General features: G+C 44.2%; 1 protein-coding gene across 2 annotated transcripts; it reads right to left on the reverse strand.

Annotated features, from left to right (window-relative positions):
* Nucleotides 1-103: 103 nt before the first annotated feature.
* LOC118796533 (grainyhead-like protein 2 homolog) lies at nt 104-23,687 on the reverse strand. 2 transcript variants are annotated; one of them, XM_036555472.1, is made up of 16 exons: nt 23,403-23,687; nt 19,819-20,005; nt 18,862-18,929; nt 18,068-18,419; nt 17,563-17,618; nt 17,200-17,356; nt 16,808-16,919; nt 12,427-12,521; nt 5,186-5,344; nt 4,445-4,532; nt 3,667-3,806; nt 3,031-3,068; nt 2,618-2,706; nt 2,022-2,107; nt 1,750-1,814; nt 104-1,640 (listed from the first exon to the last, which is right to left on the reverse strand). In XM_036555472.1, exons 1-16 carry the CDS (start codon nt 23,420-23,422, stop codon nt 1,526-1,528), a joined length of 1,827 nt encoding a protein of 608 aa, XP_036411365.1. In that variant the 5' UTR covers nt 23,423-23,687; the 3' UTR covers nt 104-1,525. The 2 variants fall into 2 exon arrangements, with proteins under 2 accessions (XP_036411365.1, XP_036411366.1); XM_036555473.1 differs by having other exon boundaries at nt 18,068-18,422.

Genomic DNA, 23,687 nt, shown 5'->3' on the forward strand with positions numbered 1-23,687 from the left:
TATTTATTTAGTTGTCAGTAAGAAAAATATGTCCATAGAACATTTCAGTTGACAAACAAACAGGAAAACGTTGCACAAGAGTCCTTAGCTGCTCCCACAGGGCTGACGCATTTTTGAAGGTTTGGCAGACGCTTCGAGCATGGCCGACAGAGGAAACAGGCTCAGCTTACAGCGATTTTTGAATTCATGTCATTCTCAATGTCTGCCAGCCATGTAAGACAGTCGTTGTAGACCAATCATTTACACTGAGTTTTGTGGTTTGCTTTAAATATTTAACAGGAATAAATATTGCATAAATGTTGAATGTAACACTATGAGAGCGCAATGTAGCATGATGAGCTGCAGTTCCCCAAAGCAGCCAGCTCTAAAGCCAGCTAGATCTGGCCTCTGTACACTGTGAATGCAATACATTATAAACTGGAAGATGTACACTAAATATACAAGTCGGCCTGACATTTCAAGGCATACAAAACATACAAAAAAATACAAAACTAACTGTACATTGCCTACTGAAAACATGATCTTTATATAAAATTATGCTTTTTCTATGAGAGAAAAATGCAGGAAACATCAATTGCTTCAGTAGTAAATATGTATCACAAAGCTTTTCATTATTGAAATATTTCTTCCGTGCCATACATGTATGGCTTCTGTTTTAGACACAGATAGAAACAGAGGATTGCCCTCCTTTGATATTTCTTGAAATCATGACCCCTTGTCCAGAGTTGTGAAGGCTGTGGCACTAGGAATGTGACAGGCTCAGTGGACTAGGCAGGGAGTCCCTCTGGTGGCCCTCACCTGCTACACACCTCAACCAAGGGCCAGAAGCTGGTGAGCCGAACACCCCCCAAATGTATCCAAACCTCAGCATGTTTCGCAGGCAGAGTCCTTCTTAAAGACAGTTCCAATTCTCCCTACATGGAGAACTCCTACCTGTTCTGCTCTGCATAGAGGTTTGACTGATGTCCTGCTCTCTGCCTGTAGGGGGTGCTGTTGGTTTAACTGCTGGAGGATATCCAGCTAATCATCTCCAACATGTTGACCATACTATTGCTTGCACGGGTCAAAGCATCGTCACTGTATACCACTGTACTTCTGTTGACCTGTGAGTTGTCACGGGACCTCTCTGCTGGAAGACATGACATCTCAATTGGAAGATATTTTTCAGTCAAAAAGAGCCCCAAAAAGGGTATTTTTCACCTTTTAAGGGGTGCTGGCAGAAAACCTATCCCTCCTCCACCATCTTCACTGGCTGAATGTCATACATGAGGAGCAGAAAGCTGCACAAAACCAAAATAACAGAGTTGGTCCATTTCCTCAACGACAGTGTGTCGTGGACATGACTGTATTTACAGAGTTGGTCCTCAGAGAGATGCCTGCTCTGTTGCGGGAGGTGGTTATCCCCTATCTGTCGAACCATCCTTGGTTGCTAGGGTGACGCCCCGCCCCCTTAGCCCAGAGGGGGCCTGAACCATGAGTCCACCGCAGTCCTTTGGCAAGCCCATCAGACTTCGACGAGCGCCCGTCAGATTTCCGTGAGCGTGATTTTGTAGGCGTCCCCAAAGCTCTCGATGCCCAGGATAAAGGTGTCCTCATTGGAGTAGTGCTCGATGATGTTGTCATCCATGTTGACCAGAATCCTGGGAGAGGGGGATCACACAGACTTCACCATATATGTCTGCAGTCTATTTACATTTAAAATGTATTCATATGAAGAGTATAATATGAATATAAACCACTGCTTCCTACCCTTTTTTGCTTTTTTTGTAGATTTTTGCCATCCTCTCTGTAGGCACACTGTATTTTTCCGATAGCTGTGAAGGTACATACAAATGGATTCAGTTCATTGTACCGAAACTGCATACCAACAACTGGGACTTTAAGACATTTTGAAACTCCAGTTATCTTAACAAAGATACTCACAAAACACCTACCACATGCACGTAACCCAAATAAAGCTCTGCTGTTAAGCAATAACCATCCTCCACCAACACAGTGTCCCTATGGAGAAAATCACTTACTGCTTCCATAAGCCCCTTCAAGGTTGGGGACTTCAGCATCAAGGCATCAAACACCTCGTCAGACTCCCTCCTCACGTACAGAAGAACTAAAAAGACACAGTGCAAACAGTGATCCACATCCACAGGCCTGCTGTCATCTCCATTTTCCTCTCAGTGCTAACCATTGCCGCGCTATCTGCAGAATAACAGGAGCCATCCTACATAATCTTCAGTATAGCTCCTGTATTTTGACAGCTCCTTAGCTAGCTGTCCTTAACTAAACAGGAGACAGTGTGCAGGTGAGTCCATTGGGAAGGATGATGTCACTCCCTGGAGTCATGGGAACATCTCCTTTAGGCCCCTACATACAGGAACTGGGTCTTCAGTGCAGGCAGATAACAGTGATGCACTGTGGTTTGAATGTGAGTTTAATTCTTGATGGCCCACAGTGGTATTGCTGGGAGGCAATCAGACTAACCTGTCAATCTCACAGTGTTCATCTCTGTTAGGCTCAGTTCTCTTACAGTTTACACATACTCTACAGCTCCACTACTACAACAGTGTTTGCACTGCAATGACTGCATATAACTGTGTTACACAATCACAGAGATCCATACCTCTCTTCTGAGTCTCCTCTTTGATCTGTTTGGGAGGGGGGCAGTAGTCATCCTCAGACGTCCTGAACATCCTCTTCACCAGCACACTCCTGTGACAAACAGCATAACAGCTCAGTTACATGATCAACTCACAGTGCCACCCAATCAGAGAGCTCAGTCATACACCAGCATTACCAGCCAATCAGATAGCCAAGTGACTCTCCCACATCGTCACACCAGCCAATGAGATACAGTCACACTTAAAGAAATTTCACACTTGTGTGTGCAAACTGTTGATGCACAGCAGAGCAAATCAGAGCAAAAATCAGAGCAAAAAAAACAAATCAGCATTAGTCCTCACTATCAGAAGCTTTGCATTGGCTGGGAGTGATCCACTCTACCGCTGATGCAAATGAGTATCACCCCACACTCACCCTTCCCTCTCCAGCTCTTCAGCGTTGAAAGCAAAGACCTGAGAACAGAAGGAAAGGTGCAGGTGTGGTCAGTCATGTACAAAAAGCCCTTTCAAACCGTGAGTGTGAGTGAGGGGGACGGGGTGTTCATCCATACAGGGTTCTATAAGCCATTACAAGGGCAGTGGAGGTGACGGGCCTGCATGTGGTGCCTGTCACACCACCAGCCCCGAGCCCCTCATTACCACGACACAGGACACGTCGCCTTTTCAGCCAGGAGACTGCGCCATTTCATCTTCCGCAACATTTGTCGATTCCTTTCAGAAAGGTCACTGACCACCTAATAAGCCCTCACTGGACCTCCGCTCAGCCGGTGCAGATAATTACAGCATACTTTCAGTGTCAAAATCAGGGGGGCCTTAGAGCCAGAACTGCATGTTTTTGTCCTGACTCCAGGACAGACGCTTACGCAATGCAGCCATGTTGGGCTCGATTGTCTCCAGCAAATATGCAGTTAATGTAAAAGTAACAAACGAAGAGTTAAGCTGACAGGACAGCACTCTGCAAATCAGCTTATCACCCTGCAAATGTAAGACAATATGAGGGTGCTTTTCCTGTCCGCTCAGACAATCATGTGACTGCTCCCCATGTGCTCACCTGCCCCGCCCTCTGCAGGTTGCCGAAGTGGACGTCCGGGATGAAGAGGACGGGCTGGGAGTCCAGGTCGGTCATGTTTTTGAAGTAGGTGACGTCGGACTTCCTGAGCGCCGGCGCCGTGGCCAGGTCGCCGTCCTTCCCTGACCCCCGCCGGAGATAGAGAGAGAACAACGCACCATTGTCAGACGGCAGGACAGCCTTTCATCTGCTCCGTCCGTGCCCCCCGTCCCCTCCCTCTGCCCATCGGTAACCATGGCAACCACCTCAAAGGTGAGGGCTCTATTCATGCAGCCTCGTCATCTGAGTGTGGCTGTGCTTCCTGCCTGTTAGTCTTCAGGCTCCTGTTCTGTTAACCCGGGAAATGACTACCACATGGTTCGGATTAGCCAGTTGGAATGTCAGAGCCATTGACAGAATAATACTGGATCTGTGTAGAGTCTTGTGTCAAACTACTCAATCCAACATAGCATCCTAAATGGATGCGTACATAGGGTGTAGGAACCTGGCATTCAAGTACCACAGAGGCCTCTGATTTACATAAAGAATTACATTTGAATTTCAGCAAGCTCCCTGACTGGACACTGTCCCATGTGGCCATCCAGCTACTGCATACAACAGGTGATTCCCTTTCATCAGAAGAATTAATCGGTTTATATTTCTACGCTGACAGTCTTCCATCACGGCAATGAGGGGCTTTGCGGCTGGGGGCCCTCGGCCCGGCCCCTGTGGAAGGGCCACAGCACACAGCACAGGCCCCGCCCCCTGGCGTCTGCCTCACCGTTCACATGCTGGGGAGCGGACGGCTGACCTTTGGCCTTCTTGCGGATCTGCTTCCTCTCCTCATCCCGGATCTTCCTCTCCGCTCCCTGAGACAGACAGGCAGACAGGCAGACAGACAGACAGGGGATTTGTGTTACCTTCTCTGGAGAGTGCACAGGACTATCAGAGCATGTCTGAGGCGTATAACTGAGGCGCATGCAGGCAAAAAGGCATGTCACATGCAATATAATAATGTGGCCAGCTCTCAGTGATATTATCTTGTGTTTATAATGAGGTTATACGATTACTGTAATTACGTTCTGCAGTATGGTCAACACAATAAATCCCAGTAATTGTCAGTACTATCAACACTGATGCTGACTTGATTTAAACACAGTGCTTAAATCTTTTACATAACACTAAATTTACATAACTGTAGACAAGAGAGGTATAAATAAATACATGTGTTTATTCAAATTAAGAGCAGCGTTGAGCTAACAGCTCAATAAGTCCTAATAAACTGAGAGCTCAGCAGGAATGAGAACCAGCACACTCAGGGGGTCCCCAGCACTAGGATTCAGAACACTGCTCTTAAGAGTTGCTTTTTGGGTATTTGGCAATTTCATATTTAACCACTAGAGGGCCACAGAGCTTCCAGAAAGCCAGCATGGTAGTTGGTCTCAGCATGAAATGGTCACATTCATCTCTGAGCATTAAGAACCCCCAGAGAGTGGGCAGGCAGTGAAGAGGGTGGGGTTACCTTGTCACAGAAGACCTTGATCTGGGAGTAGGCTCTGTGGAGCGGCTTGTTGCTGCGGTTGTTATAGCTGTAGGTATCGATCTGGATCATAAGCGGGAGGCCTTTCACACCCTTCTGAGAAGAGAAGTCCGTGCTCAGACAGTTCACCGTGATGAAGATCTGCCAACCAGAGAGAGCACAGTCAGCACATCTACCAATCAAAGTGAGCCCAGTGATCAGTTCTGCCAGTCAGAGAAAGCACATTCAGCAGATCTGCCAATCAGTGTGAGTCTGATAAGGCTGGCCAATCAGAGAGCAAATGGCAGATTTTCCTTTCAAAGGGATAGTCAGGACATGGGCGGCAGTGTAGTATAGTGTAAATATATATATATATATATATATATATATATATATATATATATATATATATATATAGGTAAAGAGCAGGACTCTTAATTTAAAGGTTGCTGGTTCGATTTTACCCTGGGGCACTGCTGTTGTACCTTTGGGCAAGGTACTTACCCCAGAATTGCCTCAGTAAATATCCTGCTAAATAAATGGGCAACATGTAAAAACTGCAAACTGTGTAAGTCACTCTGGATAAGAACGTCTGCTAAAAATGCCAATAATGTAATAATGTAACATGGCTCAGAGAGAGCAGCATGCAGATCAGCCAATCAGAGAGCAGAGCCAGCCGTCTCGGTCCATCTCTGTCTCTGTCTCTCTCCATTAACTTAGCTCCACAGGTTAATCTAAGCATTTGAGTGAGTGTACTATCTTTCCAGTGTATTGCACAACCCATGAGCTCAGGTAGTCACTGTATATACAGGCGATTGTGATCTTAACGGTCATCTAACGGTGCTTCTGAGTACTGGAGCTGGATAAGCCCTTCAGGGCACAGAGAGGCTGTATCAGTCTGTGATCTAAGACCGTTTGTAAATACAGCTGAGGTCAGGCATTCAGAGGTAGGATGCAGCCATGAAGCATACAGCGCTGACACTTCATTTTGGAGCATTGGCCCTTTTCTTGGATTCATGCTGTCCTCTGAGCTCCTGTCAAGGAAAGGCTTACTGCACTAGGCTGCAAAGGCTTGTCCCCCACTAGTCTGAATGAGCTCGGTCACTGGTGTCTAGGTGCATTACAAGTGCACTCAAGGACAGCTCCTGGCCCATCCCATAGGCTCAACCAGGTAACATGTGATGGCATAGCTTCAAGATAACAGAGACAGAGTAAGAACACTGTTATGGCTACGTACTTGCAATTGAGAAATAAACCCTGAGCTTCAGGGCTTGCCTGGCAATCCCGCCCACTTCACAATGAAATGCTTCTATCCACATCTAAATTTAGATGCACCTGGTAGTCACTATCATGCCTGAATTCTGTGGCATATGTGAACATTAAACCAAGTTCACAGGAAACACAGAGAAAGCTACTTCGCATCAAAAGATGGCTTTCCTTTCAAATGCACGGTCTTGCATCAAGAGTCGGAGATGCCCCGAACACCCTCTTTATTTAGCATTCATTAGTAGCTTCACTCTTAATGTTTAATGTTAATGTGTTGTGTTATGTTGCGCTTAATGTTAATCCTTAATGCTTACGTTCATTTGAAGAAAATAAAAACTTCAAAATGTGAATAAAAAAAAAAACAGCAGCAGGACCATATCAATAAACCACTGGCTCAAGGCAACCTTGACCCTGATATTCATGTCATTCAGACAAGCACTGGAACATAAGGAAACTGAATGTACTGAAATCGAATGGCAGCTGTGATTGTACACATGCCCAACACAATGTAAAAATTCACACCTTTACATTACCACCTAAATCTGAACACACAGTGTGTTATAACAGAGAAGAACGCACTGTCTACACCTGTAGCTTCAGGATGACAGAGGTGAGAGGTCAGAGATTAGGGGTCAGCTAGAGATGGATGTGCCAGAGACACCTGGGAGGTGTCATGTTACAGAGGAACGAAGGGTCACTGAAACTCAACCCCCTGGAGTGCCTACTGGCTGTCCACTGGGGTCCAGGGGAAAGGGGGATGGATTGGGGGTGAGGTTGAAGGCTGCCCTGCTCTGCAAATCTACTGACTGAACCCTGTCTGCTTGCACAGATGAGAGTACAAAGTGGATATACAGAAAGCATCCACGTGTTTAAACTACCCAATCTCTCTTGTCATTCAGAAACAAACACGTTCCTTCATCCAAAGCCGCGCTCGGTATAACAGTCATCTCTGAAGCTTGAGGAGCGATTCCAAAGGCAGGGTACAGCAGAGGAGCTTTTTATAATGATAAAAAGGCAGAGGCAGAGCCACCAATTATGTAAGGGCAGCGATTGCTCAACGTCTTTTTACAGCCACTCTGTCTGACACAGCGGAGCCAGCAGCGGGGCGTGGCTCCCCACCGCTCTCCTGTCGGCTGCCTTCAGGTCAGCGCAGAGACCTGCTCCGACACGTCAGCTACCAGGCAGCCTCCCTCCGTCCCACTGAATACCAGAGAAAAGCCCGTGTGTTCACTTCAGTGAAATCATCATAAAACTGTAAAATTATACTTATACCCTAATGCAGTGGTTCTCAGCTGGTGTGCCGTGAGGCAAAGTGAAGTGTGCCGTGGAATTCTGAGGAACCCAATGCGTTGTATGTGTGACATTCTTTATAATTGATAACCAACTTTAAGTTGGTGTGCCTTGATTTTCTGGTTTGACCTTTGATGTGCCTTAGCCCCAAAAAGGTTGAAAACCTCTGCCCTAATACATATACATCAAATACAAGGCTGGTGTCTATGAGCAAGTTAGTAGCACTGGAGGCTGGTTTCTGTAAGGACAGTTTGACCTGGAAATCTTCTTGGCATACAGCTTTAAGGTTATGCTCTGGACAAACCTTGGGAAGTGGAGGTGGGAGTTTGAAAAGATGGATGGAAACACAAAAACACACACGGCCAAAAATGAGATGCAATGAGAGAGTCTTGGATGGGCATAATTAATTGTTTAGGGTGACATAGTAAAATATAGAAAGGGGGCCAGGAAGAATGCAGTATTAGCAACACGCTGAGGTGCCACTGCACAAGTGTTTAAAGAGTGAAAACATGTTTTGGAGTTAAAGGCCCTTGGGAAAAACACTGGCCATGACATAGCTGGCATTACAGAGACTTGGAAAAACACTTGGAAAACACAGGTGAAACATGGCTAAGCATTTACTGATCCGAAATGATAAAAGTAATGAAAAAAGGAGGGCTAGCCCTCTGTGTAAAAGAATGCACAGGAACTGACTCTCTGGATCCAAGATATCTGGACTACGAGATATCCATGATATTTGGATTACTGGGATGGCCGACTGCATATTCAGATCGTCTCACCACACCAACCTCCACACTCACACAGGAGTACTGTGTATATGCCAAGTGTAATCCTCATCCTCCATCCACTATATGCCAAGTCTAATACTCATCCTCTATCCAGTGACTGTTTCTAAAGATACAACGAGTCTAACAGTGTAAATACCAAGTACAGGACAGGCACGCCCCCACTGTAGTCATCTGATCAGAGGTACCTGACGAATCGCAGGTTACCTGAGAGCTGCAAGACAAAGAATCCCTTGTCAATGAAGCCAATTTGTCCTGTTTTTACAATAATCCCGACAGAATTTGCAGCTCTGATGTAGATAAACCACTGAGGACAACACAGTTACATTCTGACCTGTATTTTGGCAGATCAAAGCAACCTACTCCAACTGATTTTAATTTCAGACGAGCCTATTTGAATAATATGAGAGAGAATTAAGCACCACAGACTGATGGAACAACTGGGTGCCTCTGAACAGGAAATCTCTTTTCTCAAACGGGATCATCAGTTTTTAAAAATTCAAATGGGTACTGCAGTTGAAGGAGATTCGTCAATTAAATGGTATGGTAAACACTCAAAATTTCAAACCAGATCAAACCGGATGCACGACCAAGAAATATTTTTCCCACCAGCTTGCATTAAAGACACAGAGTTTTCATGTTTCAGCATGCAGTAATGCTGGGTATTGCCCAGGGCACAAACATTCTTTAGCTAATGCAGAGTGAGTGAGAGAGAGAGAGTGTGAGTGTGAGTGTGAGTGTGAGTGTGAGTGTGAGTGTGAGTGTGAGTGTGTGTGTGTGTGTGTGTGTGTGTGTGTGTGTGTGTGTGTGTGTGTGTGTGTCTGACCCCAGACTCCCCAGCAGTTGTGAAATAAGTAAGTTAATACCTCTGTTCTTCTCTAAGGCATGTTTTCATTTCTTACACCTCTGCCAGTGAGAAATATGTGGTAGGGCACCGGACCAGAGGGGCTTAAGTTCAAAACCCAGGTGGGACCCTGTTGTGCCCTTAAGGCGATGAGCTTTGACTGATGAGAGATAATTCTGCTCACGGGCAAGATGGCGTGCTGTAAAGAAGTAATTCCCACTGTGAAAAGTGGGAGTCCATTATTTTGGGGGTCCAAAATTAATGATAAAGTTCTCCTTTGTTACAATATGTCATAATCCGATTCTGACAGTTTTGTCTTTGCTTTTAGATAAAAATGTACAAAGTTTAAGAGCTCAGCGTTTTTGAAGGTGTCAACGTCTCAGTCAGGACCTCAGTTTTGTCAAGCCACCCACCCCCCCTACCCCCCCAACCCCCCAACCCCCCCAGTCTGCCTTCTTGTTGGTGGCTTTTGTGAGGTACATTATGCTAAATAACTTTGTTATTTGTCCACACTATACAAATGTACTCTTTAATGGCCAGCTTTGAAATTAAGTGGTTGGTTATTAACCTTTGGAATATAATTAACCATTCTCAAGATTTACAACCACAGGAGAAGCTGGGTGTAATAGGCACAGGAACTGCTCCACAACAATTAACCTCCCTCCTGGAAAAAAAAAAAAAACAGCACTGGTCTGTGTTTCTCTAAGGCTTTGTTTTCAACACAACTGCTGGCAACATGCACAGAGGAAAATCAGTGGTTAAGCACAGGAGACAATGCAGGTAATGCTCCATTTAAGGGGGTGGCCCACAATCAAACAGAGAGGACTTTGCTCCACTTAAAGGGGTGGTTCATATCAAACAAATATATAGTCTGCTCCATTTAAAGGGGCGGTCCATCACCAGACAGGGAGGAGTTTACAAGCACTTTAAGAGCATTGCATACAGCTGAGTCAAGAAGGATGTGCTGGATATAGATCTTTGTGATAATGTGATAATGCACTGCATATACTGAAATAGAGTCAAAAGTTCCCCCACCCCCCCCAAATGCCAGCCATCATTCCTGCTCCACAGATCAATGGTAACTGTAGGAAATTAACTGTTGTCTCCTCCATTCCAGCTCCTGGTGGCCTGTGTCTGGACTGCCCAGGCTGGAGACACCGCTGCGCCAGGCGGAGCCCTGCCTTATGGGCCGTGAGCAGCCTGGCTGATGCATATCTCCCCCTGGATTCACAGGGGCCCAGGGTGGGCTTATTAGCCCCACTGAAATGCTGACAGACTCCGACCCTCGAGGAAGCTCAGAGACCTGAACCCTGTGAGACTGCAGATTTATCCTCTCCGAGGAAGATGGAGTCTGATTCTGCAAACCCAGTTTTAATCTGCAGCGACTGGTTCAGCATCAAATAGCTGGGGACTACAGGTGTTGCAGGGTGGGTGCACTTTGGAATCCATGAAAGGTACTAAAAAAATGTAGAATAAAATAACAATAATAATACAATAAATCATAGGTTTGAAAAATATCTGGGGTGACCCTGGCATTGCCCCAAGCTGTAAATACCTGAAATATCAGCATTCGATAAAAGTATTGATAACCCAGTCATGGTGCTCAGCGTACTAGACGTTGTATCCAAGTGACCACTGGGCAACAAACAGGCAAACAACACGCACACAGCTAGTGACTGACACATGAATGTAAGTCACCTGGATGACACCAGAGAGACAGGATTATTACAGGTGCATGCATTGTAGTCCAAACAAAGGTCAGTCTGCTGCCACAATAGGTGGCTGCGACTGCTCTGGGGTCCTGAGTCACGTGGCGCTCGCTAATGAGTCCAGCTCTTTTCAGACCATCGACCCGTGAGGGGGGGAGCCCATCCCAAGAGCAAATATTTGACCAGAGAGTTGGAATTGAATTTCTTTCAGAGGTGTGTTTGTGTGGCCCTCGTTAAACACTGGAGCCGAAACAGGCGGTCTACCAGAGCAGAACCAAGAAGCAGACCCCGGGCTAGTTCAAAGGGCCTGCTACGTGTGACCGGGGCTCTGAAGTAGCCAGCCTGGGGCCCGCCCTTTTCCACCTCTGGTTTTCTAACCGCTGAAGTGAACGCCATGACAACAAACTGAGGGAAAAACACCAACACGCTGACAATAGTACCAGTTCTGAAATGGACCTTTTTGAACACATTCCATACCATACAGTACAATACAACTTGCACTTTACAGTGAAACTTTTTTTATTGAATAGCCACAAGCACATATTTAAGTGATAGTAATATAATCTCTGTAAGAAAGCTGGAAGTAAAAACAGTGAACATCGGCAGCAATATTGTGACTAACAAGGCTTTGTCCACAGGTCTGTTTGCAGGCTACGCTTTATGAATGTTGGCGACACAGAGGTGAAATCTGAGCCTTTTGTCATGAGAAAAGCACTGTGAAAAACAGCAACAAAACAAGGAGGGGGCGGGAGGGTTACAGTGTGGTCTATACGTCTCGCTTTGCATTGTGGGCCAGCTCATCAGGGACACAGCCAAAGAGGAAAAGATAAGGAAAAGGACAGCTCATGTTTCAAAATACACCTCCCTGTATCCACAGTGATATGAAAGGGACAATACATTTATATCACAATGTCTCCTACTTTATATGCACCTGCATTTGTTTAGCATGGGACAAAAAAGTCCTCTAAATCAGAATCAGCTTTGGGGTGAAGACACCACCACAGAAGTACCTCCACTGTCACCTGCCCTAGAGTTCAGTCACACCTTTTCACAGCAGTCACACAGAGCGAGTCTGTCAGTCTTAATCCAGGCTTCGTAGATTAAACATTTTCCACAGGGGATGATGGAAGGAGAAGACCATATTTCATTAAACAGCCTACAAGGTGAAGAATGGGCCTTCAACTTCCATCATGCTCTCTGCAGGGTGTTTTCCCACTCCACTCTCACAGACCCCTGACACATTGAGATTATGGTCCACTCTCCAACTGAAAGTGATTAAAAAATTCAGCAAGGAAAGAGTGACGAGAGAGAAAAACTGAAGCTTTGTGAAATCAACAACAGTTTGCGTACCTTAGCTTCCTCATTCACATCCCAGGTAAAGGAGATGGCGTTGTAGGCGATTTCCTCGATGTTCCCAATGGTGTTGAAGCTCTCTTTGTAGTCAGCTGCGGAGGGAGAATCAGAGATGTTGGAGTGGTAGCGTCACTGGCGAGATCTCCACTCCATTCTAACAGACACTTGGAGAGCCCACATCAGGCTTATCAACATCCTGAAGCTCCAACTTCAAAGGCTAATTATCATCAACAATACAAAATTTAAGCTTAGCTTACACTTCACCTTAACAATGAGAATTGTTCTTTGCTCAACAGATGTACAAACGCGATTCTAGAGAGTGACTCTCTCTTAAAAGGCATTGTCTACTCCTTGCAAAGTGTATAAGTGATCCTGACCTGTGTTTGATGTAGATTTGGTCAGATTGCCTGAAGTGGCTGTTATTAGTAAACATCAACCATGCTATTACGAACGATTGGACGATTGTACTAAACGGTTTTAGAAATGCAAACCAATATGTACTAAAACTAAAAGCTAAGATTGAATTTGATAACGGCTCTCATAAAATCAACTGGCGCACCACGCGTCTCCAGATAAAGTTTATCTGATCTGGCAAACAAGCGTGCCGCCTTCAAAACCCTACTCTGCGGGGAGATCAAAGAGAACCCATTCTATACGAGAGCAGATATGAAGTCATTCTGTGATTGAGTCAACACTGTCACCCTCCACATCTGTAGGGTGCAGGTGCACTGGAATCAGTGTAAAAAAGACAGGAAACCTTGATCCTAAAAGAAAACACGGCCTTAAATAAGTTATGACATGCAGCCTTTTATAATCTCTCTATCCTTTGTACACAATGGCACTTCATCCAGGTTGAAAATGACAACAGCTGTGTTTGCACCTACAAGATGAGCAGATATTGCGCAAATGCCCATTGCTTCTTATGGTGTGTTTACACTAGCCCGGATTGAACTGAATGTAGCCATATTTTTGTTGCATTCCCATTATCTCCGGGAATACCTCAGCTCAGACCACATCCAGTCTGCTGATCCTTCTGGGAAGGGATCAACAGTCAAACACATCTGTACGTGCGGAAATGAACGAAAAGCAAAATGCCCATTTCAACTGGCCCCAAGGAGACATGGTACGGACTGGCACTCTAGTGACCAAGGAGAAGGAGGCGTAAGTGTGGGGACGATGCCCCAGGTGAGTCCCGTCTCCTGACTTACCGTTAAACAGCCCTATTCAAATCCCAGAATCTGCAGATTTACCCTGAGGCTTCTGGAAGAATCCTGGCTCAACTGCTATTCAAATCAGCACGGGGGTGTCAGGTTGCTGCCACTGTCTGCCAGCGCTGCTCAGGGCTGCCATATGCTTTCACAGAGTTGCCCGGCCAAGACGGCACCTTACTCCCTTTTCCCTTTCCTTTGGGGCTCAGCATACAGCCTCCCCTAAACCTCCTATTCACCACCTGTTAGACTAGCCGACGACCAAAACCCAATCCCACAGCGCAACTACCCCTTTACATTTTTCAAATTTCTACAGTTGCTGAGCTTTTATGAGAGGCAATGTAAGGGGGTGGCTGTCATGAGGGACTGCAAGAAGAGCATGTGTTCTGAAGACCCCAGTTTGTGCAAGCCCTGGTCCAAGGGGTCCCAGACTCCACTCAGGTTACAGAGCAAAATGCTGACTGATGTATGAGACCCAAACTCGCCACTCTTCACAAGGAAGTCTAGGTGTAGCCTATGAACAAAGACATCCCCAGCCAATAAGATTCATTTACATTTATTCATTTGGCAGACGCTTTTATCCAAAGCGACTTACATAGGTTACAGTTCTTTACAATGTTATCCATTTATACAGCTGGATATTTACTGAGGCAATTGTGGGTTAAGTACCTTGCCCAAGGGTACAGTAGCAGTGTCCCAGCGGGGATCAAACAGGCAACCTTTCAGTTACGAGACCTGCTCCTTAACCACTATGCTACACTGCTGCCATTCACCCCTAGTTACACTGTCATTTCAACTGGGGTTTTGATTAAATAGTTGTTCTTTTCTTCACTATAGGTGCTCAGAGGGCACGTACAAAGTAGCTCAACCTTTTGGCAGTTGGCAGAAATATTGAATTGTGACTTTTTTATGGTTAGCTCAGAAGTAAATATACTGCAGGAAAATTATATCACAGTTGATCTCCACGCATGAAATTTTTCTGTGGTAAAAGCTCTTTAGTTTTCCCAGCCAAACCACTTAAATTGGCCATTGCAATTATGCTATGCCATTTCTTGCTGATCTTTTTATGATTCATTGTTATATTACTATTATTATTATTATTGTAAATGGAAACTATTTGCTAAGTATTTTTGTCTGTGTCAGCACCAGGGTTTATTAATTTATGTATATTCTGTATAAAATTTAAAAACTAATATCATAAAAAGGTATAGCGGGTGTGTGTTCTGCCTGGGAAGGTTTGTAAGCCTGAGCCCAAACAGATTAGTCTGGATTTTCAAAGCCCAGTGAAAAGTTTAGTTCAAGGGGGGTTTAAAACAGTCATATTCTTCACCATAGACCAACAAAGTAGTTTCGCTCCAAGTTATGGGCTTTTCTGTCTTCATCTCCAATTAAAAAGCAACCAGCCACCAAGTAAAATAAGTGTAAAATACAGAGCTACATTCAATTCAAATAAATTCCTTTTCAGAAAATCTGTCCAAACAATGACACATAACAGAGGGGGCAGTTCCGTGAGCCAGCAGTCTGTGACCTCACCCGAGCTTGCAATGGAAGTTCTGAGATATCTGAGCTATTCAAATGCATCAGAAACTCCCCAGCAAAGCTTGGGACATTCCTCTGTCTGTCCATACAAGCCACATATTTTTAGCATTCAAATTTTCTCTCACACAAAACCTTTTTCCACAACATGCGTGCTGCAGCATGTCTGACAAGTATTTCTACACATCTTTGGCTGCCTCATTCAGTACAGACTCCATACAGTAGCTGCATCTGACATTTAAATGTACACAGTGATTCACAGTCCAACACCATGGCATTAATACTGACCTTCTCTCATTTCTGGAACTTGTTCAAAATGAAACTTTTGTTTGAGAAGTGTAAAACCAAAGTGCTCCTATACAACACAAACAAAATAATTATACCTTCATTACCTTATTTCACTCTTTGTAACTGTACTCAGAAGTCCCTCACCCTTGAAGGTTCAAGTAAATTGTCTTAATGAAGTCTGTGTGCATACATTATTAGCAATACAATAAGTCTTTTTAATGAGTCACTGGGCCCTGAGGGGAAGCCAGTCTCCTCTCAGCCCAAGGAACAGAACAGAAGTAGTAGGAAGATGAGGCTTTACAGACCCCATGAGCCAGAGCTCTAAAAATTTGTTTGAACCAATCAAAAGACTTTTCTCTCCTCTCTAACACTAAGATTGGTCCAAATCATCTTCTTACTGTTGACAAAAAATAGCTACACCCATTTTGGGGTTTATGAAGTCTCACTTGCCCATCACTAAACTAAAGGGTGCCATTAACCCTGTCCTACTGGTAAAGCCATGCTGGGCTAACTGCGTTTGGCTGAAGAGGCTTGGTTGGTTTTTCACTGAAGTATCCAAGCTGTAATACTTCACAAGAATTCAAGCAGAAATAGTAATATGTCCCAACAGGAGAAAAAAAATGTAAATATGTAACGCTACAGTTAGCTAAAATCTATCCTATCTAGACTTATGCAGTTTAATGAGCCTTCAGCCATTTGTGCTTACCGCAGCTATTGACAGGATAGCAACAGCTACAAGCACACCAATCAGTTGAGAGGACAAGAATGAATGTTTGTTGAAGGATGTTACAGGCTGATTCACACGTGCAATCACTCAATAGCTTCACTGATAGTTACGGAATACCGCCATCATGGAACATTTCCTCCTTCCCAACGGCTTTAGAGCTGACAGACAACGGAAAATTACAACATAGCTGCAGGCAAAGGTGGTCGAGAGACTCTTGGAAAACAGTGGAAGAGGAAAGAAACAGTGGAATAGGAACATGAAAGCTAGGAAATGGAAATGGAAATATCCGTCAGCTCCCTGCTGAGCCCAAAGACTGTCAGGTGGGCTACTGGTCATCTCTGGAGGGCTGTAGCTGGGAAGCTCCCACTCAGCAGAGGCCTCTCAAAGACCAAGGGGAACCAGATTAGGGCGACCTCATGATCAACGCCTTGACTGAAACTGAACGGCACAGCATGTATCTTCAACCAGCACCCCTAACCGCTACTCAGCATCACTGACCCAGGCTTCTGAATGACATTAATGGCTCTTCGTTTACTGGTGCCATTGCGGAAGGGGTAACCAGCGATTTGGCCAGGGCTCAGAATCAGCGGTATTCTGGGGGAGAGGGCAGGCATCTTACCAATATCCAACACCCTCTGCTTGGCCGTGTGCTGCCGGGAGTGCCAGTATTTCCAGTACTTGAGCTGCTCGTCTCGGTTCTTATCCTCACTGAACACCACCATGATCACGCTCTGGGGAAGTGAGGAGAGGGTGACAGTTAGAATATGGGTGGTGTCAGAACCTCTCACAGTCCAACAACCTCAGCATCAACATTACCAGACCACAAGCAATAGTTAAACCTACATAATATATGGAATAGCTTACTGGATAAGACTTAATCAGAGTACTTCAAATCAGAGTAGCAAACTGAAATGCATTCTGCTTTTTTTTTTTTTTTTTAACATAAGATAGGAGCTGTTGGGTGTCGTGTGCATATACCGGCACCCCCCTGCTGGGTGATGCCACACTCACCCTCACTTTGCTGATGGGATGTCGCAGGCACTTGTTGGTGCCCGTCTCATTCAGGGTCACAGCGTAGAATTGCCCCTTGTTCAGGTAGGTCATTGGCCCCTCCCCCTGCTTCTGACGGACAGATCTGGTGGCTTCCAGTGTGTACTGAAAAGTGTCCCTGCCAGAAAACAGAACACATCTTTTTTATTTTGCTTTAAACTTGCTTTAAACTTTAAACATCCAATATGCTGGTATATCCTAAAGTATTTGCTCCGGGGTCCGTTCATTGGTCAGAACAGTAACAGTAAGCGTGCTGAAACTGTGAAAATTACAGCAGTCTGTGTTTGTACTGCCAGTTGAGTGAGAACGCAGGCAGCAGCTTACACTCCTTGTTGGTCGTAGACAAACTCATTGGCTCCCAAAGATGAGGTGTGGAATTTCTGTTCCCAAAGAGAAAAATGGAATGTGAGTTTAATCTATTAAGGTGTCTTTTGCAAAGAAAATCAGGAACAGTTGTGAAATGTACAAATACTGGATTAATAATATAAATATGTGTCAAGTCTTTCAAAGACCACCATATATCTACACTACAATTATATCTAAAATATAAAATAATACTCCACAAATAAGCACAATGACCTTGTACAATATTACAGAGTATAAGAGCTGGCAGACTGATTAAAAAGTGATCTACGAGTTTTGTTTTTCAAAACGACACTGTGGGAGGAAGATACATCTGCGAGAGGAAACCAATCCTCATCCACCTTAAACTTCCTTTTGTGCTTCATACCGCCTCACTAAGTCTTGCCTATTGTAATTTCCCCCTGTACTTCCCAATATCCTCTGGTGCCCTGCACCCCTCCTGACTTCCTCTTTGCCCTGCACTCACATCCTGTTCTTCCTCGTAGATGCTGTCGGGGGTGCTCCGCTGGTCCTCCTTGGTGTACCCGGCGTGGTGGACGGACGACATCTCGTAGGGGTCGTGCTCATAAACGACCCGCGGCGGCTCCTCCCCCTCCACCCTGTAGTGTGACGCCGCGCTCATGAACACAGGGCCACACGCCTCGGTCTTCAGCACCGCCGTGGCCCCACCCTCCCCGGCCGCTGTCCCGTAGGCCTCCCGCTTGCCGTCCGGGTGCTCCGTGTTCAGGGACAGGTTCATCGGCACCGACTTCAGCACCTGGACGTGGTTATCCACCGTTTCCACGGGACCCTGGCTGCCGTTTGCTACCAGGGCAGTCCTGCTATGCAAACATAAACACATACACACACGTACAATGCACACCAACATACACACACATAACACAAGCATACATACACAAACACACACACATACACACACAGAAATGCACAACTATTATCACCATGTTGAACAGTGGCCTTTTAGTTAGACTATCTTCCCTGACCCCAGAGGGTTGCAGGTTCAATCTCAGGCCAGTCAAACCAAACATGGTAGTGTTAGCAAAGGCCCTACGACAGACTGCCACACTCTCCAGTGCACAACTACATCAAGCACTTTAAAAATGTAGATATTCAGGATACACTCTGTCTTCAGTATCTTGGACGATGACTCATGTTACCAAAAAAACGTAATGCATTGTGGGTGCTACAAGTGAAAATCTTTCAGATGTCTCCCACCAATATTACACGTCTGCCACAAAATGCACATCTAAAAGCACTGACCTCTTTTCATGCTCCTCTGAAATTTCAACCACTTTCGCAATGGGCAACAATCTCTTTTCTTTCGGAACCTGCAAACCAATACAGACCCATGTCATTGGATATGAAAAAACACTGAAGAAGTGTCACATAAGGGCACACTATTGGCTCTGCCCACACTTGAAACATCCTGACACCAAACCTCTACAGAGCACAGAGATTATGCTGTTTAAAAAGGTGCTCTATGTTTGAATTGAATATCTAATGTGTGGCAAAGCTCCTCTTAAATCCTCTTAAAAGATCACAGAAAATAACTGACAGGGAATTGTTAAATTTCACTTAGTGGAGCTGTCAGTATTGATCCAAGAGGGTTAAGATGTGAACATTGTTTATTTCTGTAATTAGCTGCAGATTACAGCCTGTGGGAGGAAGTAGAAGAGGGAGGAAGGTGTATTTACTGCTAAACTTGAATCAGCTTCTGTAATTTACATGTCACTCACCCGGTTGTGTGAAATGGCTAAATATAACCAGTCTGACAACAGTGCACGAATGAATAATCCATCTTACCAACACTGTAAGCACCTCTGTCATATTTTACACATTATTACACTGTCACAGCAACATCAAGAGAATGCCATGTCATTGCATTAAATACAAATCCTCATAGCAGACACCTTTATCCAGAGCAACTTACATAGTTTACAAGTTATCCATTTGTACTGCTGGATTTTCTACTGAGGCAATATTGCCAAAGGGTAAAACAGCAGTACTCCAGTAGGGAACTGAGCCTTTGGGTTACGCCACACCACACTGCTGCATACAGCTTCTTGTTGAGCATTTATTCTGTTTAATATTATACCTACACTGAATCTCATTATAACAGTGGGCTCTTCATTAGTGTGTACTAAGTCCCCCATAGAAAAGACACGGCACAACGCCCTGTGTAGTAAACAGTCCTTGGTGGCAGCCCGGCCCCCTGACCTTGTAGTAGTCATAGAGCAGCCCCAGGGCAGCCGCACTGTCCTCGTCCCCGTTGATGCTCATCATGGCCTTGGTGGCGGCCGTCAGCGGGTTCTCCAGGTAGGACTTCCAGGCCTCATCCTCGCTGGTGTAGGTCCGCCTCGGGTGAAAGGGTGCCTCGTTTGGCAGCACCACCACCAGGCGCTTGCTGTAGCATGGATGATACACATGAGGACAACGATAGCCTCTTATTGGGAGCTGTATCAAACAGAGACTCCATCCCCCCCCCCCCCCCCCCCCCCAAAAAAAAACACCCGGCCATGGCCCTTATTTCAACATACACAGTAGTGCTCAGCATTGCTAACATACAGCCATGTGTTTGAAAACTGCTATGTTATATAATATCTGAAGGAAGTAACTAGTTACAATTTTAAATTTAAATTTCAAGTGGTTGGTGTTTTTGTTGTTCAAAAAACAACCTCCTTACTGCCCAGAAAATGCTATTCAAACCTTGACCATTACAGGAATGCGAAACTACCAGTGCTTCTAAGACGCTATACAAGTTCACCAATGTGGACTCACTGGAGTCAAAGGTGACATGCAAGTTTTGAAACTGGGGAGCACGTCACGACCCCAAGATAAGGCCACTGTTATTAGCATGAATATTACATCACATTACTGTCATTTAACAGAGGCTCTTATCCAGAGCAACTTACATAGTTTGCAATTTTACATCCTATCCATTTATACAGCTGGATGTTTATTGAGGCAACTTTGGATAAAGGACCTTGCCGTAGGGTACAATGGCAGTGCCCCAGTGAGGAATCAAACTAGCAACCTTTTGGTTATGAGCCCTGTGCCTTACTACTATGCTACACTGCCGCCCAAATGTTTGCTATTACCATGCTTGCTTGAAAATAACCTGTTTGTACTGAGCTGCCCAGCTATTTCTTTACATTTGGCTTCCTGTGTTTATTATGGAGGTGCGGTGTCTGTGAATGGATCAAATTAACACACATCTCCCAGTAAACCGCTCATCTTCTAGTTCTCTCCAGTCTCTGTTTTTGCCTTTGAGTTTTGTTTCTAATTAACTGTCTTCCTTCTTCCACAGTTCTGCGTCTTCTTCTTGCAAGAAAAAAAGAGCACATTTTGTGCATGATCATTTTTCATTGGCTGTCGGTGGTCCTCCTTGTCAGCTTGGCTCGCAACATTCGACAACAGAACATGATTCCTGCAAGCCTTAGTGACCTAACAGAAACCGACTCGCTGTTTGCTCACGGTTATTGTTCACACCTGACACACAAAAAGGCCTAACCTGTCGAACTGATGGATGATTTTAGTGTGCATGGACACACTAAAACAATATTACTGAAACCCTGACACAACTATTACAAGCGCTAAACTGAGGTTAAAATCACACTGTAGTTGTAAGCTGCAGTCAAAACGTTAATACAAGTTCCCTCATGACAAACAGGTAGCGGGTAGTTCTGTTTACATTTGCATGTTCGTGTGGATTTGCCATTTTCCAGTGCTTCATTGTCACGTCATGTCAAGCATCCAGCGGTAAAACTCTTTAATCGAACTGCACCCGGACGGAATTGAAGACGCTTCAACAGAAACTGGTTTATCTGACACTTCGGTGAATGGGCTCATACACCCCAGGGATAAAATGATCAACATGAAGCTGCTTAGTCTTCCTTTCTTTGGAGATTTGGAGATTTCTGAGTTTAAAGGAGACAGATTGCCTTCTGGGCAAATCCAATTGTTGCATAAAAGACAATGATTAGTACATGAAGTTGATATTACAAACTCCTACCAACACATTGAACACACCTTCTCAGCATTTTGTTTTAGAAAATTATACATACAAGTCAAATGATATACACTCGTATGATATAGTATACCAATTCCGAATTATGAAGCCTTTCTTTCCATTAAATACAAATCAGTTATGACCCACACAAGCAACAGCTGAACTGAGTTCATGGTCAATGTCTTTATCCATTTGTTTAGCAGCTGCCCTACAAGACAAAGTATGCTTACTGTAATTCTAAATTATATACATGCATCTTACATTATACAAATCATTCATTTAAGAACTGGGATATTCCCTATTCTTCTATTCAGGCTCTTTGCCTTACTTGGTGGTATTAAGCCTGTAACCTTCCCAGGGTTCAAAGCTGTAACGTTTTGGTTACAAGTCCTGTTCTACAACCATTATGACATGCTGAGCCATCACTCATTACAAAGGACTGCTTTTCATCTGATATAGGAACCAACCAGACCTCTCACTGCTGTATTATATTCACATATAAAGTCAATAACGTGAAACTACATTCAAACTATAGGGGACACCACAGCTGTATCGGACACCATTACAATTATGCATTCATGGATTTTACAGAAAAATTTTGTATGGCCAGCAAGCATTGAAATATGGGATGCTTTAATTATTTTCAAAAGATAGCTGGTGTTGAAAGTTGGTTTTGAAAGCTTTCCTATGCCTGTATATTGTTAACAGTAAACAAACCCGTGGAGACATTAATATGCAAGGTTGTGGTGAGTGGTTAATCACATACTTTTTAAAGATAAAGATTAGTTTGTGTATTATTGAAATGTTTGTAAATATGTGATCTGCTTTAGCAACAGGGAATCAACTGCAAAACACATTAGCCTACCTGTATTTGATTTGTAGACTATAGAGAGGCACAACGACAATTTGCAGTGATAACCTATATATGTTTATCTGTGGATTGGATTTACAAACCTGTAGCAGTGCTTTTTAGTCAAAATGTGAACTTTAACTAGAGGCTGGAGATACTGTTGAAGCTGTTTGGATGGTAAGCTTCTCATGTTAAATACCCCCTTTCCGTATCTGATTAATTACGCGCTGAAGTCTTTAGATAAACCTGTCCAGTTCTCACTTAGTGATAAAAATGACGGGAAAATGGGAAGTGGACAATACAGAACAGGACAGGGTCTGTAGTTCTATTGGTTCAGTAAATTATCGCTCAAAAGTGTACCTTTCTGATTCATTTACGAAACATCATACGATTTTAAACACAGTAAGCCATACTATTTTACAACACATATGTTTATGTTATATAATAAACCTTTATTGACATCATGCCATGGTATGCAGCTTCACAATTTACTCTGTTGACTGCCATTTCAACCAGAAAAGCCATTATTAATTCCATATCATAGCCTGGATACAAGCGTAAAGAGTCATTTTATCACAAGGGAAAACAAAGTCGGGATAAATGCGAATTAAATCAAAGGTAAACAAAACGCTAAAACCACAAATGCTCATATCTAGTTCCTGCGAAAATGGCGTTTTAGGCTTTAGAATCGTTTGTTTCCCCATCGCCATCTCAACTTCTTTGCCACTCAAATAGTTATCTTACTTCAGTCCGCGATTAGCCCACAATTAATGTATCAGTCCGAAAACAAATAATAATCTCTGGTTCATTTTTAAATCTTAAATGAATGTATCATGAAAATCGTTCTAATCAAATTAATACTGTACTATCAATAAAATTGCAGATCAGTTCGTATGCTGCTCGGGATATCGACGTAAATCTGAAACCAGTATGATCACTTACTTGTCTGTCTCCTGTGACATATTTGCTTCCTCTGTTTTTCTTGCTTGTGAAACTGGACTTTCAAGTCGGTACAGGTAATCGTGTAGAAGAACGGGATAAGAGATGGAAGAACTCGGGCTACAGGTAAGACTACTTTTTTCTGCTCCGATTTTTTTCGCAGTCGCGTGGTGTGTATCTTAGCAGGTACAGTGCTCCGCTCTGCGAGATTATTGAAGCTGTTTATTATTTCTGCTATCAATAAGAATGCTTATTCCATACAAGGACTTTATTTACCCCGCTTGCAGA

Source organism: Megalops cyprinoides, chromosome 21 (assembly GCF_013368585.1).
Source record: "Megalops cyprinoides isolate fMegCyp1 chromosome 21, fMegCyp1.pri, whole genome shotgun sequence".
NCBI classification, from domain to species: Eukaryota; Metazoa; Chordata; class Actinopteri; order Elopiformes; family Megalopidae; genus Megalops; species Megalops cyprinoides.

Excerpts from the sequence above, each read along its gene's own strand:
- LOC118796533 (XM_036555473.1), bottom strand. The coding sequence starts at position 23,422 with ATGTCACAGGAGACAGACAA. Across the intron at positions 17,357-17,562 it reads GTCTACGACCAACAAGGAGT|GGACACTTTTCAGTACACAC; the intron begins GTAAGCTGCTGC and ends GTTTTCTGGCAG. Across the intron at positions 4,533-5,185 it reads TCAAGGTCTTCTGTGACAAG|GGAGCGGAGAGGAAGATCCG; the intron begins GTAACCCCACCC and ends TGTCTGTCTCAG.